Here is a 16,911-nt window from a genome sequence, read left to right on the forward strand (position 1 = left end):
ATGTAAGTCTGGCAGGTTTTATTTGACCTTGACGTCATTTTCACGGTTCATTGCTCAGTGTTAAGTTTTTGTGTTTTGGTCTGTTTTTCTTAAACTATAAGCAATAGGTCAACTATATTTGGTGTATGGATTGATTGTAAGGTGTTTATGTCTTTCTGGCAGGTATCATCTGACCTTGACCTCATATTCATGGTTCATTGGTCAATGTTAAATTTTCATGGTTACTGGTAAGTTTGTTTCTTAGATACTATAAGCAATAGGTCAACTATATTTAATGCATAGATTGATTGTAAGGTGTACATATCTCTGGCATGGTTCGTTGGACAATGTTAAATTTTCCTGATTAAGTTTGTTTCTTAGAAACTATAAGCAATAGGTCAACTATATTTTGTGTATGGAATGATTGAGGTGTACATGTATTTCCAGTTTGGTTATTTGACCTTGGCCGCATTTTCTTGGATCATGTTAAGTTTATGTGATACTTGTAGTAAAGCTTTATGTTTAGGACTATCAACATAAAATCAATGATTAGTAAAGTAGGCGAGACATTTCAGCATGTGCACTCTTGTTTACTAAAAATACTTGATGACAGACTTTACTTGTGGATCTTTTTTGTGCATAACTTCCAAAAAAAGTTTCATTTTTTTTGTGTGTTATCTAGCGTAATTAGTCTTCAACCTCTGAAAATTTTAGTCTGTCCTCCCAAGAAATATTAAATTAGAATTTTTTTTAGTGTTTTTGAATTTTTCGAAAATTCCCCCTGACAACCGATCAGACAATAGTTTTAAGTTGAATAAAGGCCTAAAAGTATATTAAATGATGCTTAATTGCTAGTAGATTCATATGTTTTTTAGAATAAAACTGTCATATAAGGATCGTAATGATGCTATGTGGATAAATTTATCGGTTTTCAAGAGCTAAATTGACAGCTGGTCACCCCTACAATGGCTTCTATTTTTGCATTTTGTGCAATGCTTATGCTCTGTATTAATTGAGCCAAAATCATGAAAATGTCTTACAATTAGCCTGTTTTGGTTAAAAATCTGACAAATCTTGCTTCTATGTCTCTTTAAAGACATCACATTCAAATTTTACATTTGTCATGTTTGGGCCTTGTGTAGCTTGCTATGCGGTATGTGTTATACCCATTATTGAAGGCCATAAGGCCAAACAAAAATATGTTTGTTTCCTGTCTACCGACAGTCCTTGTCTCAGACCCTCTGACCCTAATTTATTTCTCTTTCATTTGCAGAAAAGTTGTCTGAAACAGTCAGAAAATAATTAATAAAGCAATTCTTGAACAATTGATTTAACTCTGACATGTTCATTTTCAACAGTTCTTCATGTTCGGCTACCAGAATAAAGTTTATCTTTGTTTTCATGCTGTTAATACCAGTTAGCTATGCTAAATATATTATTAAGGTAACAGGTATGTAAATGGATGATCGGACGGAATTTTATGAAATTCTGCATACAACTAGAGCATGAGGAACTGCACATGAACATCGAAAAAATTATATATATAACTTTCATACTTTCTGAGATATAACAAAAAAATATCTGGAAAATTGTAATCAAAATCCATACACGTAAATATCTTAAAAAAATTTACCAAATTTAACCTAAAATTAACTTTTCTTGAAATCCTGTCCTACGAATTTTCTTGAAAAATGATATGTGATTACTACTGAAATTTCCGTTTTATTGGTATAAAATTTATAGAAGGTCCCCGAATTCGTTTTTATACAACCGCAAAATTTTTGCATTCATATTATGTTATGGTGATGTCTGCGTCGTCATCCGAAGACGTTTTTGTTTCCAGACAATAAATTGAGTATAAGTTTATGGATCTGTATGAAATTGTAGCACAAGGTTCTATACCACAATAGGAAGGTTGGGATTGACTTTGGGGGTTATTGTGCAAACTGTTTAGGAATAAGGGGCCAAAGCATTTTTCTTGTTTCAGGACAATAACTTGTGTATAAGTGAATGGATCTCTATGAACTTTTACCACAAGGTTCCATACCTCAAAAGGAAGGTTGGGATAGATTTGCGGTGTCATGGCCCTATCCATTTAGTAATTAGGGGCCAAAAAAACTAGGATTTTCTGGTTTCTGGACAATAACTTGAGTATAAGTCTATGGATCACTATGAATTTGTACCACAAGGTTCCATACCATAAGAGAAAGGTTGAGATTGATTTTTGGTGTTATGATCCTAATGGTTTAGGAAAAAGGAGCCAAAAACACTACTTTTAGTTTACTTTGTATAAATTGCTTATTTCTTGACCAATTTCAATGGGGTTTAATTCAAAGTCTTGAATTCTTGGCGGTCTTTAATATGATGAATCTAACCATGTATTTAGAATTTGGATTTTGTTCCCCATTTTTGAATTAGTCCACATTAAGGTCCAAAATGTCCAAAATTAAACTTAGGAGGATTTCATCAAAAATTGAAATATTGGTGTTCTTTTATATGCCAAATTCAACCATGTATTTAGATTTATATTTTGGGGCCTGTTTTCAATTTGGTCCACATTAAGGTCTAAAGGATCCAAATTAAACTTTGTTTGATGTAAAAAAAAAAATTGAATTCCTGGGGTTCTTTGATATGCTGAATCTAACCGTGTAATTAAATTATTTTTTTTTGGGACCGGTTTTCAAAATGGTCTACATTAAAGTCCAAAACAAAAATTGAATATATGGGATTCTTTAATATGCTGAATCTAAACTTGTATTTAGATTTTGGATATTAGGCCCTGTTATCAAATTGGTCCACATTGAGGTCCAAAGGGTCCAAAATTAAATTTTTGTTTGATTTTATCAAAAAATTAAATTCTTAGGGTTCTTTGATATGCTGATTCTTACCATGTACTAGTGTATTTAGATTTTGTGTATTGGTCCATAAAAGGTAAATGTCCAATATTATAAATTTTTAAGTTCTTAGACCACCTTCTTTCTGTGTCAGAAACTATGCTATGTCAAACATAAAATCACAATCCAAATTCAGAGCTGTATTGCACAAGCAATAGAAATTGTAAGTAGAGTCATAGTTATAGCATCAAATCAATCTCATTTTAGAGAAAAAATTATGTATACATATTTTGAATATAACTAAAAGTAAGTTTTGTAGATTATTTAGAGACTCAATTCAATCTTAAATCGAAACCCTTCAGAATGAAAGTTTCACATCTTCTCTCAATTATAAAATGGTTAAGTAGAGCTGTAAATCTGTAATCACATGCTGATAAAGGGACAGATAATATTACTTAACAAACAGTATTTAAAACAAAAAACTGAGTTTGTTAACAGGTAGAGATGATTGTGTTCAGTTTCTGGTATTACCACCCCAGGACAGGAACAATAAAGTTAATTGAAATTTTGTTTATTTTAACATTTTTATAACTTGATCATGAACATTAAATATTAAAATGAATGAAGGAAAGTTTGTGATGTATTATTTTCCTACACATTAGCTAATGTGTGTATTTGTTTGATTATTTTGTAATTCTTTGTTTGTTATATTTCAATGTATTTCATGAGGGCCTCAGAGAAGATAAGTTTTACAGCTTACTGTGTAACCCTCTTTGAATAAAAAAATCATTATTATTATTATCAAAATAAATTGATTTTTTTCCCCTTGCTTCCTATAAAAACGTCACACAATTTGTATTACATATTTATATTTGTAATTAACTCAATATTCACATTTATGAATATGGATAAGTGCTGTGTATTTACTATTTATTCATTCATGAAGCAATTGCCACCTATTATCAAGAAAACAAAACATGTGGAATTCATCAACTAACGCACTTACAAATGGAGTGACAAATTTATTTGAAAATTTTGTGTTTTCTAAGTGGCATGGCTGATAAGCTGATTTTTAATCCATCATCATGTTGATGCAGTTTTGAAGGACTATTAATGAGTCATGCTTCAGTGATTCCCTATATAATCAACCAAATTTTTCCCACAAAAAGCGCCCCCCCCCCAGGCCCCCCTGGATCCGCCTATGCTGTTATCAAATTGGTCCAAAGGGTCCCAAATTAAACTTTGTTTGATTTCATCAAAAAATAAATTCTTGGGGTTCTTAGATATGCTGAATCTAACTATGTATTTAGATTTTGGATATTGTGACCATGTAAAAGTCCAATTTCAAATTTTTTTAGTTCTTTCACCACATCCTTTCGGTGTCAGAAACCTATGCTGTGTTAAATATTTAATCCCAATTCAATTTTAGAGCTGTATCAAGCTTGAATATAGTGTCCATACCTGCCCCAACTATTCAGGGTTCGACATCTACGGTCGTAACAAGCTGTCCCTCGCGGGGCATTTTATTGTCACCCGCACAACGCGTCCGTCCGTCCGGTCTTGTTAGCTCTTCTCACGTGTACAATCCTTGCCAGATTTTTATGAAACGTATATCATAGGTTTATATCAGCAATGTCTAGGACGAGTTCGAAAATCAGTGCCGATCAATTATTATACGCCCGTCAAATTTTTGACGGGACGTATTATGTTATACAAATGTCCAGCGTCCGTCCATCCGTCCGTCCGTCCGTCTGTCTGTCTGTCTGTCCGTCTGTCTGTCCGTCTGTCTGTCTGTCCGTCTGTCTGTCTGTCTGTCTGTCCGTCTGTCTGTCTGTCTGTCCGTCTGTCTGTCCGGCGTAAACATGTCGCACCGTACCTTGAGAATGACTTATCCAAATTTCATGAAACTTAACATAGTTGTTTCTTATGATGGTCAAACGATCTGTATACTTTTTGGTGAAAATAAAATTAAAACTTTTTGAGATACGGGACTTAGTAACTAAAACAGGTGTGTGTTTTTTTTCACATGTCGCGCCGTATCTCAAAAACAATTTATGATTATTGCTTAAAACTTTACACACTTCTTAGTTATATTAATCTTAAGATCTGTATACTTTTTGGTGATGATTCAAAATTTTATTTTAGAGATATTGAGTATTTTGTTAAAAAAGGGGGAGGAGTTTTTCACATGTCGCGCCGTATCTCAAAAACGATTTATGATTATTGCTTAAAATTTTACACACTTCTTAGTTATATTAATCTAAAGATCTGTAAACTTTGGTTTTGATTCAAAATTTTATTTTAGAGATATTGAGTTTTTTGTAAAAAAAAAAGGGGGGGTTTTCACATGTCACGCCGTATGTCAGAAACTTTTTATGCTTATTGCATAAAACTTCACACACAAGACGACGGGCGTATCAGTGCCGATCAATTATTTTTAAGAGTTATGCCCCTTGGAAACATTAATTATATGGAAAATTGCATTGTTAGTGCTCTCATGTGTACAATTCTAGCCAGAATTTTATGAAACTTATGTCATAGGTTTATATCAGCAGGCGTCACTGATGAGTCTTTTGTAGACGAAATGTGCAGCTGGCGTATACACTTTTAAGCCTGTTATCTAACATGAGTTAACCCCATTTGGAGATTTGGGCTAAATGTCAACCACTGAATCAGGCAATTGCCAAATAAGTATCTTTCTTCTCTACTGAAATGTTCAGTGATGCTCTTTTGGTATTGGTTTTGAATATCCCCTGTTCTAAAATTTACTCGTATCCTAGTTAAATATACTGACTGACTTTAAAAACGCAACACTCATTTTGTTGATTTCTTTTACCAAATCATATTTGATCCTCATACAACTACTATTCATGCCTACCATACTTCTTTCTCCTTAGAAAAAATCAACATCTGACTTACCTGTGGTTATTGACCATACCTGATTATTGAAGTCGCACGAATTTCTTAAAGCAAATTTGGAACCCATAAAAGATTTTTTCAGTTTTTTTTCCTTGTGAAACAGTTCTTTCAATCCTTGGCCACACTTAAATCAGTTAAAAAATGTTGCATCTTCATATTGTCAAGACTGAGGAATAAAAAACTGAATCAGGCCATAAGAATACTGCAAACAGGAATACGTGAACGTGCTGCAACCAGACAATATGACGCCAGAAACTCTTTTACTGTCCTTCCGACAACGATACAGGTAGACGGGATTTGTTGAAGACCATCAATGACCAGATCAACATGTATTGACAATGCAACGTCAATAGAATTTAATTTCGCAACGTCATTTGCGAGACATGTTTACGGCCGCAACGTCAACTGCTTATCAAATTGCCGAATGCCATTGCGCACATATTCATGCCATAAATGTTTTTCATAAACTGAACTGCCAAAGAATCGACTGCAGAAAAACATTTAAACCCCTTAAGTTTTAACCGCATAATTGCCAAAACCCATTGAAATGGATGGAACAACGGCAAAATCAGAAAGTGCAAAACAGAACCCAAAACATGCCGAACAGAATTGGTTGACCTTTCTGACAATAATTTTGGCGTTTGTTACATGCAGTCATTGCTTTTGACGATGACACGTTCTTTGGTAAGGGGAAAACCAGGGTTTCAGTGTAAACGACATGATTTGAACATTGAAAATGACGTAATCAATTCAACTTTCGAACTGCCATTTTTTTTAAAACAATGAAGTAATGAAAGAAATTTCTGTTCATAAGTTTGTTAAACAAAAATTGCATATTTGAAAATGGGAATTAAAAAGAATAATCTAGTGTTGCGTTTCTAAAGTCGGTCAGTATAAAAATGAAAATAAATTTCCAACTTCCTACCCTTTTTTTTCAACTTGGAAGCAGGAAACAAGCATATATATATATTTTTTTAAGGTGACGTGATCTCTTATTGCTAACTTTTACAACATTTGGTGTATGATGGAAAGTTGTTTCATTAGTAATCATTCTCATCCTTCTTTTTATATTTGATAATGTTCACCTGTTCTGAAAGCTTTCTCTGATGATTAAAGAATGTGATTGATAATTAGTTCAGTAAATGTAAATTAACAGGGCCAAATTATTCCCAAAATGTACATTGTCCTATACCAGAGACATCTGTGTATATATGTCTCTGCCTATACTGAATAAGAAATTGATTTAATGTGTATATACTTGCACCACATCAATTACAAAAAAAATATAACATTATACTTAGTTAAATGGGAATACAAACCTGTTTAAATTTTAACTTTGGAAACATATGATTGAAATGTGGTTCTATAAAGTGTGAACTATTATATAATTGTATAGGAAACACTGACAGTTTTTTTAAATTTGTCCCATGCAGATATTTAATCATTTCTTTTTTTTTAATTGATGATTTTTCAGAGAATTTTAAAAAGTACTACTTTAAGATAACCTAAATCAAAGTATTACATAATCTGCTGTCATGATTTTGTATACATATATCATTTGAAATCTTACCTGATAAAGAGTGTCTAGGATATGTCATGAACGATTTACCAACAAGGTGTCCATTAGTGTAAATCAGATATTCAATGCATATATAGGATTTATAGTTTTTGTCAGAATAAATGTAAAAATACTTAATTTATTGGCATGACAAAACGATTGGAAAACCAGAAAAGTTTTGCCTGTGTCCAAGTTGCAGAATGCAAGATATGCCAATCCTGTGGCAGCAACATTGTCAACTGATTGTTAAAAACTTAATATAAGACAGCACAGGAGCTTTAACATCCATATATTGTAGATATGGATAGCTTATGGTTTTAAATTCTTTAAGCTCTTTGATTTTTTTGTAATGTAACTTCTACAGTCAAGTTTTCATAGTCCGGTCAAATAAGTTAGAGGTCATTTATATTTGGTCTATAGAATTGTTACAAGGCATGGTGTACATGTACAGCTGCAGTAGTTATCAGACTTTGACCTCTTTTCATGTTTGAATAATCAACGTTATTTTCCTCTTCAGGGTCATTTCTCAGTTATAATGCATAACAGGTCACATGTTAATATAGAGTATGTAAATTGAAGGAAATGTAGAAATGTTTAAGTCACCTTTTTGTGTTCAAGTAAAATTTCGAGCTGGTACTATATAAGAATAGAGAAAAATTCCCTATAGTCTCTGACTAATATTACAAGGTAGATACTATTAAATGGTATAAACTTGCTAAATAATGGACAGAATAGTTACTTCTTAGTTTCTAAAATGATAAAAACTTTATAAGGAAACGAACAGTTACATATAATGGCTTCATAGACCAGACTGGCGGATTGAATTCTCCAGATGCTCATACTCACTCTTAACCAGTACATCCATAAAAGCACAGACAAGAAAACTACAATGAGTAAAAACCATCAGAGTGCACCTTTGAGACATTTTCTATTAGACCTTAGGATTCAGAAATGAGGGTGAATTAATTGATGAAAGAGGTGAAACCCACATGACATATACCTTTGTGCCAAAAGACAAAAGGTTTAGTTTGAGTTGAAAAAATATAATTTGAGGTCAAAACTCAAATATTGGCCACACTTCTCATCTTATCAAAATAATGGAGCAAAACGTTTACGTAGAAAACTGTATAAATATTGACCAGACAACTTGATTACCAACATCGCCATAAGGTTGAACAGACAACTTGGTTACAAACATCGCCATAAGGTTGACCAGACAACTTGATTATCTACATCGCCATAAGGAGCGTCCCATTCTCACGTGTTTTTTTTTATCAGTACTAGGAATTTGATATTTTGAACTGAGCGTCCACAAGATTTTGACTTTTAAAACGCTTTCAAAGAATGTAGAAAAAACCTGTAGATCTGATATCAAAATAACTTGTCCTACATGCGATTTAATTATTAGTTAACTATAAGTACCAACAGGCAGGAAATTGGTAATATTATAAAAATGTTTGGAGTAATCCTTATATTAAAATTGGAAAAACATGAGTTGTATACATCAGAAATCGATTTGAATAGAAGTTTTGTGCAGATACAATATTGGACTTATCCAAGTTACCGTAAACATTACATTGTCATGTATTTTGACAATGTTTGCATTTAAATTCACATGTATTGATGAATAAATGATAGGTTGGGTTAAGTAAATTCTAAACTGTTAGATCACTTTTAGGTTTAAATAATCGATACAAAAATAAGTAAATTGCTAACTAGAATGTCATTCACTGGAGATTTTTGCATTCGTCATAAGTACACTTATCACTTTGGATTGCATAAAACAGACTTCATTAGATAGGTGACATCCGATTTAAATTAAAATATAAGAGGGAAAATTAACACATTTAATTCTATAATGGTAAAGTAGCAAAGATACAATATGAATAAAGAGAATCGTAAAAGGATTACTCAAAACTTGACATATCTGAAAGAAAGAATGCTAGATTTAGATCCTCTTTTGGATTATCTTATTGAACGAGACGTGTTTCAGTTAGAACATCGTTCCAGGATTGATGCTGCAACTCCACCTACTCCTCAGAGAAAGTTTAATGAATTCATTCAACTGTTACTATCATCTTCGCATCCTGCAGCATACAATGCCTTTCTTGAAGCACTTCAAAATGAACGACAGTTTTATGTGGTGGAGAGACTTCAAAATACAGTGGTAAAGCTAGATGCTGGTAAGTTTTTTTCTTAATTGCATCAAGCAACGAGGCATATAAATTTCCATTTTTGCGGTGAAGTTTAGGTATAAAGCAATTTGTTGTGAAGCAGATGAACTAAGCCACAAAAACAGGTTTCATGATTTAAATACTAGTAGACAAATATGACGTCTGTGACCGTATTTTCGACGGTCGAGGATCATCGTTATGATTTAGCTAAGCATTTCTTATTAGGTACTAGTAGCTTATGAGAAGCATATGCAATATTTAATACAGTTTAATTTCGATATATCATGTTCATTTGCCATATAAGCGCAATGGTTATTATTTTTTGAAGATTGATGTTTTACCTTATTTCACAATGAATAGTGAAACACGACTCTTTTGTAAGATCCCATGTATATCAAACTACTTTGGATTAAAACCTCCGGATAAATGTTTATTTTGAGAATAGGGGGAAATTTCCCGAAAGGACATAATTTTTACAGATTATAACGTCGAAAAGGACTTTTGAGTAGATGTATATTAGATAAATATCCCTAAAAATACAAGGGAAATAACCGTGTATCAAAGAAACAACACTTTGATGATTGCTCTTCTTCAACTCGACATTTAGTTAATAATAATAATACTGTATTTAAAAGCAATACAGCTTATAGAACGTAAATATTTACATTATATTTTCAATGCACCAGTGTCATACCAATAACTGAATAATTATACAAAATACACATATGGCGGAGAATGACAATAACCATTCAGATATGATAAATCAAGGACGTATATTAGTTATACATCCTTGGATAAATATAATGAACTAAAATTTACCCAAATTATTAAGTTACATGTATTTCACATTGTGAACTGATAGCAACTGTATAAGTTTAATTGCCAATAATATTATTTAATAAATTGTTTTCTTACATCACTATACCTGTTACATTCTTTAATAAAATGGTATTCATCTTCAACAATATTGCTATTGAACATTGTAATATCTGCCTGCCTCTATATTGAGACTATGGGCAGAGATCCGATATTTACCCATATAAGGTTTATATATTTGATTAGCAGGTCTATCTAAACAAAATTGCAATATGTCTGTGTCATATATATTATCTATAAAGTATACAAGACCGTACTTTGACCTATAATGGTTTACTTTTATAAATTTTGACTTGGATGGAGAGTTGTCTCATTGGCACTCATACCACATCTTCTTATATCTATTTACATGAATTAAAAAAAAAACGCATTAGCATCAGTGATACAGATTTCTTTCATTCTTTGTTTTAGCTCATGTATAAATATATCAACATTATTTACGCTTTGTTTTAACCATCATCATGAAAACTATATTTACATAAAACATCTCTGACTGAGCATGCCTAATTCAGTTTGTCGTTGGTTTAATAGAACTCTCCAATTTATCTCCATAACCAGTTATCAATTTTTAATATTTTTAACCAAAACTGAATCATTATTATGTATTTTTCATAAAACATTGAGTAACGTCCCAATTCACAGTAAACCATTTTATTGACGGCAGTTTTACGAACCTTCATCATTGGGTGGTGTGTCACTCTCAAGACTTTATTTGGCGAATCTTCAGGGAAATCACCGCATTTTATTCTATATATTGCATTTACTGTTTAAAAGCTTTATGTTTTATAACTAATGGTCCAAGAATCTTTAAACGCCCACCTCGTTAAATATGCAACTTTAAAATCATTTGCCACATTGGCAGCAATCTTTCACGCAATTAAGTAAGATGGCGACCCGATATGACTCCTAAAAGGAATCGACTGACAATTACAATTATGTTTACTTATTTTTTTATATAGATTTGGCTGATCCTTTTTGCTTTTTACAGTTGTCTTCATCGAATTGTAGTGTCGAGATTTGATATAGCCCAAAACACAAAAATGGGTAAAAAACGCCATTAAAGGTCAATGACAACTAGAAAGAGTCGTTTGACAATTTCGGACCTGTAGATATTTACCTGCTTAATTTATAAGCCAAAAACTGCAAATCTATGTTCTATTTTATAATTTTTTCCTCCTATAAGAAAAAAATGGGGATCGTTTGTAGAGGACATGCAGTTAACATTACTTCCAAGTGTGAACATATTTGATTTGTTAAAGATTTTTTTTAAAGACGAACGTCGGTCAACGACGACCGATGCCAAGTGATAACATAAGCTCAGTTGGCCAGTTGCTCCAAAAAAATAAGAATCGTTGTAATACAAAAAAAAAACAACATTTGACCCTTGTGACGTTTCAATATAGAAATCTTTCTTCTGTTTGCTTTCCAGGTCCAATGAGAGCAAAAACTCCCCACAAGAGGCAGCCTGTTCAAGCGGTAAGTTCTTTTTAGCCCCAAAGCGTTGATTATTCTCTTTCATGACTCGCAGTGCATAACGATACAGTACAAAACTATAAATAAGAGGCTCCCGAATCGGGTACCTGGCAATATATGCAACATTAAAACTTTTACCAACAATGGCAGACATCTTTTTCACGCATCTTTTGTTTGTGATCCGGTTTAATCAAGATCCACTTCGAGAATATTTCCGACCACCCTTTAAATTGCTGAAGAACAAAAAATCCCCAGAAGGAGTCAAATTACATTTTCCATTACTTTACTTTCTTGTAGATCCTGATTTTTTTGTTATTTTTGCTGTCTTCAGTTTATCTTTGACTTATAGTTTTCAAAGATAAAAATGCAAACAAAGGTAAAACAGATGTTGGTCATGTTGACGTATTTGTAGATCGGTTTTGTTTGATAGTTTCTTATTTATGATTGTTTTAAATGCAAAATTAGGTGAAACATCATCATTAAAAAGTCATCATTAAAGAACAATAAGTCCTACAAAGAGTCTATTGACAATTTCGATATAGTTAGCTTATTGTTAGCTCGTGTCTTGTTGCTCATTTTTTGCTATTTAAAGTTCTTTTGAGATAACAGTAAAAGAAAACGCAAAAAGAACAAAAATCATCACAAACACTAAGCTTTGCTATCTATGGTTTATCTTTATCTATCAACGTGTTCAAGATAATAGCAATAAAATGACGCTGCTTGATACGACCGCAGAGGTCGAACCCTAAACAGTTGGGCATAACATTCAAGCTTGATACAGCTCTGAATTTGGATTGAGATTAAATATTTGACACAGCATAGATTTGTGACACGGAATGAATGTGGTCTAAGAACTTAAACAATTGAAATTGGACATTTACTTATAATGGTCCAAAAAATCAATCATTGAAACCTTGTGGTACAATTTCATAGATATCCATACACTTATACTCAAGTTATTGTCCGGAAACCGGAAAATCCTTGTTTTCTGCCCCTTTTTTGAGCCCCTAATTCCTAAACGGTTAGTGCCATAAACCCCAAAAGCAATCCCAACCTCCCTATGAGGCTTAGAACCTTTTGGTACAATTTCATAGAGATACATACACAAATACACAAGTTATTGTCCTGAAACAAGAAAATGCTTGTTTTTGACCCTTTTTTGGTCCCTAATTCCTAAACTGTTAAGACAATAACCTCCAAAATCAATCCCAACCTTCCTGTTGTGGTATGGAACATTGTGGTACAATTTCATAGAGATCTATACACTTATACTCAAGTTATTGTGTAGAAACCAAATGTCTTCGGACGACGACGACGACGCCATATCATTTTACGACCAACATATTTTTGCGGTCGTATAAAAACGAAAAAATGGATAAATATTGAAATTTAAGTGCTATAACTCATGTTGACTTATTTGTTATTTTTTCATCTTACTGATAATTTTGCTGTAAACAGCTTTTCTTTTTCTATTTAGTAAAAATAATAACAAAAAAACGCAAAAAGGGTTAAAATGTTCATTTAAAGGGCAATGACTCCTATAAGGCGTCGTGTGACTATTTTGCTTCTGTTGACTTATATGTAGATTTAATCTAATCAGGTATGCAGTTTTCTATTGACATCTATTGCTGTGTTAAACATAATTGCCAAAACGCAAAAAAGGGGATAAATTTCGATTTCAGACCAATACGGAGAATGCATTTTGCTTTGAAAAACATGATTTGATCTCCATGCCCTATTTTATGCCTGTTTGGGATTTATTTCATTCATGCATTTGACTATGTTCAAAATCTAAAGGGGTTATAGCTATCCTTCAATGCTATTTTATATGAAACTTTTAACAATGTTCGCATTCAGTTCCTGTTTATCGACGAAGGATGCTAAATACAATTAGAAATTCTGTTTTTATGAAATGAGTTTGATAATTAATCGGAAGCAAGATAAAGTGTCAGGTATACGTATAGGAAAACGATAACTTTTATGTTATGCCCAATTGGATATTAATTAACTAGTGTTTATTGTCTATATATTATCATTTTAGATAAGTCATTCTGACGAGCCAGCACTTGCCAGTGGATATACACATATTGACCAAGTTGCTTCTATTATGTCAAAAGTCCTATCAGAATTTAGTGGAAAGTTAACCGAGGAACTAGTCACCAATTTTGAAAAAAGAAGAGAAGATGACATTCGAGAGATGGAAGAAAATATAGATGCCAAACTGGGGAAATTCAGCGAACAATGGGAACAAGAGAAGAAACAAATGCTATTGCAGAATGACAGTGCCATAAAATCTCTGCAAGATAGTATCGAAAGTCTACAACGAAAACAAAATGAATGTGAAAAACTCAAATTGAAATATGATCAACTGAAACAACACCAGAAGGATTTGAGAGAAAAGGAAAACGAACGTTGGCAAAAACTGACACAATCAAACTTGGAAAATTCCCAACTAAAAGCCGAAAATACTATGTTAAAGGAAGAAGTTGATCGATTGAAAGATAAAGTAGAAGAACTTCAAGATGAAGTATCAACTGTCAGAAAAGGAAAACTGAATTCAGATATGGAGGCTAAACATTTGTTGACAGAAAACAGGAATCTTAAAACAGAACTAGACGAAAAAGAAAAAGAACGTGATGATTTGAAACGAGATATCGAGAATGCTTATGAAAGAATTCATGAGATTATACGCGTTCAGAAAGAAAAATCCACAACCGAGGATACTACTTATAAAACAGTTCTGGATAAACAGAACCAAAAATTGTCCGAAATATACGACGCTGTCAATGCGTTATCTGCTAGAGATAGGTTGAATCAGATAAAATCATCCGGAGCCCCACGGACATTATACATTGGCGGGAATGCCATCCAGAGGTCAAACAGATCTAACAAATCATAATTTGAAAATTTATTTCACGAAGAGATCAATAATTAGGAAAAATAATAACTTGACAATATTTTGATGTGTTTAAAGCGTTACTAATGTGTTCTTGTTTAATAGGAAAGAAACACATACATTGTTGTAAAATTCTAATAAAATGGGAGAGTTAATCTGTTTAAAATCACCTGGTATAAAGGTTTGGTGACTTATTTCAGTATAACTTACGATCAATTTTTGTCATTGTGACTTTTTGTGAAAAGAGCCCCTGTTGAACTTTGCATCCATTGCCGTCTGTCGTCCTTTGCGTAAATATTTTATTTTTCAAAATTCTCCTATGGATTTTAGTAAGCTGTGTGTGAATGTTTCTTGTTATGTCTAGTTTATGAATTGTATCCGATATTTTGATTCACCATCAGACATGACCATTGTTGCTTTAAATAGAACACAGGGGTAATGCCTTGGCTTATATCTCAATAAGTATATTCTTTATCACTCTTACACTTTAATACATTATCATCACTGACATAATAAATTTTTAATTCTATTATGATTTTTACCCTGTTTTGCATTTCTTGAAGAAAGCTATTAATGTTGATTTATAGAGATATATTGTTAACAGCATAACTGATCACCAAGATAAGACCTATACAATATATTTCCCGATAGGCTCTGGGTCAAACATTGTCACTACCTTATTTAGTGTGCGCAATATTGCCATCACTGCTACTAATGATTTTCAAGAGACTGAGTGCTACATATTTTTACCAGGTGAGCGATTCAGACGCCTGAACGCCTCTAATTTTTTTATTCATAAGTCTTAAAGAAGACCGATAGAAGGATTTATCCCAAATACTGATAAATAGATAGAAAGTAAGAAAATATACAAAGGGGCAATCAGTAGTCATTAGTCGAAAAATTACAACACAATTGCCCAGAAATACAAGAATACAAACACACAAAATACAAGACATTTAAGATCGAGCAACACGAACGTCCTAAATAAGTAGGATAAACTCAAGTGACGATGGTAAGCATTTCCTGCTCCTCAAGTGACATCCGTCATTTAGCTCATGACAGATGAATCTGGGTTATTATAAGCAAAGAGGATGAACTATAAAAAATTGAACATATCCATGATCCCAGATCATAGTCATCTGTGACACAGATTGTAAATTGTATCCAGATGTTATGGTAAGTTTAATCATAATGGCGTCCGAAAACTCATTTGAAGAAATAACGTCAAATTCACTATTAAAATTCAGCTTCCTTTTTAGCATTTACCACTTATTTAATATATCCTGATAGGAAACACAACCGCTCGAAAAACGCATAAATTTGGAGATATTTACCCTAAACGCAAGGAGATCGTGATGCAGGAATGTTGCTACATAAAATGGAAAATAAAAATAGTCACGTCTTTAGTGTAAAGTTAACTTTTCAAGCGACCCTCGTCACTTTAAGTCCCTATAGGTGTAAGTTTTTAAAATTTGAAGTAAACTTTCAATATCTAAATCTCGAATTCTGATATTTTCCAGAAACCTTATATATTTTAATGCCAAAGTTCCGACTTTAAGGTAGCATGGGTGTCTTTCGCCATCTTGGATTGTAGAATAGCAGAACACAATAGGTCCAGATTTTCAATCAAGTCAGGAAAATTTGATGCAGGAATGCAATTAACTAATTTGAATTTTCATTCAAATTAACAAATTTATAAGAATTCAACTTATTATTACTAATATTTTTTACAAACATAGATTATTTTTGCTTGATTTTCATTTTTTTTTTAATAAGCGCATTAAGAAGAAGTAACTCTGAAATAGAATAATTTCTAGAGGAATCTTCATGAAATTTTTCTATTTCATGTTATAGCAGGGAAAAAAACGTACGGTGACCCTATCTTTCCTTTCGATGTTCTGTAGGCATTTACTAAGAGCTATCTTCTCGTATTTTATTTCTCAATTCTATCATTTAGATTACCTTCTATTCACATAATGATGGGTTTTCATGTATAATCGATACAAAATGTGTCATTTTTTACAACATGTAGCCTGAAAGAATGCGCGGTGACCTATCATTTTTATTCATGATATTTTTTAACATTCCACAATATATACTATATTTTGGCAAAGTATGAAAAAAAGTTCTATCAATTATCGTTTATACTCCCATACCACCTAAAGCTAAGAAAAGTATAATCTGAATTCCGCCAGTTAAAAT

At 32.4% G+C, this 16,911-nt stretch overlaps 1 protein-coding gene across 1 annotated transcript; it reads left to right on the plus strand.

The window, feature by feature from the left end:
- Window positions 1-9,021: 9,021 nt before the first annotated feature.
- Window positions 9,022-14,934, plus strand: LOC127729184 (filamin-A-interacting protein 1-like). Its single transcript, XM_052236877.1, has 3 exons — window positions 9,022-9,473; window positions 11,770-11,816; window positions 13,855-14,934. The coding sequence occupies exons 1-3, from the start codon at window positions 9,173-9,175 to the stop codon at window positions 14,710-14,712; spliced, it is 1,206 nt and encodes a 401-aa protein (XP_052092837.1). The 5' UTR covers window positions 9,022-9,172; the 3' UTR covers window positions 14,713-14,934.
- The last annotated feature ends 1,977 nt before the right edge of the window (window positions 14,935-16,911 follow it).

This window comes from Mytilus californianus, unplaced genomic scaffold (genome assembly GCF_021869535.1).
Source record: "Mytilus californianus isolate M0D057914Y unplaced genomic scaffold, xbMytCali1.0.p SCAF_1, whole genome shotgun sequence".
Classification (NCBI taxonomy): domain Eukaryota; kingdom Metazoa; phylum Mollusca; class Bivalvia; order Mytilida; family Mytilidae; genus Mytilus; species Mytilus californianus.

Bases quoted from the DNA above. Each gene is read 5' to 3' on its own strand.
- LOC127729184 (XM_052236877.1), top strand. From the start codon at position 9,173: ATGAATAAAGAGAATCGTAAAAGGATTACTCAAAACTTGACATATCTG. The intron at 9,474-11,769 runs GTAAGTTTTTTT...TTTGCTTTCCAG, and splicing joins AGTGGTAAAGCTAGATGCTG to GTCCAATGAGAGCAAAAACT. The intron at 11,817-13,854 runs GTAAGTTCTTTT...TTATCATTTTAG, and splicing joins AGAGGCAGCCTGTTCAAGCG to ATAAGTCATTCTGACGAGCC.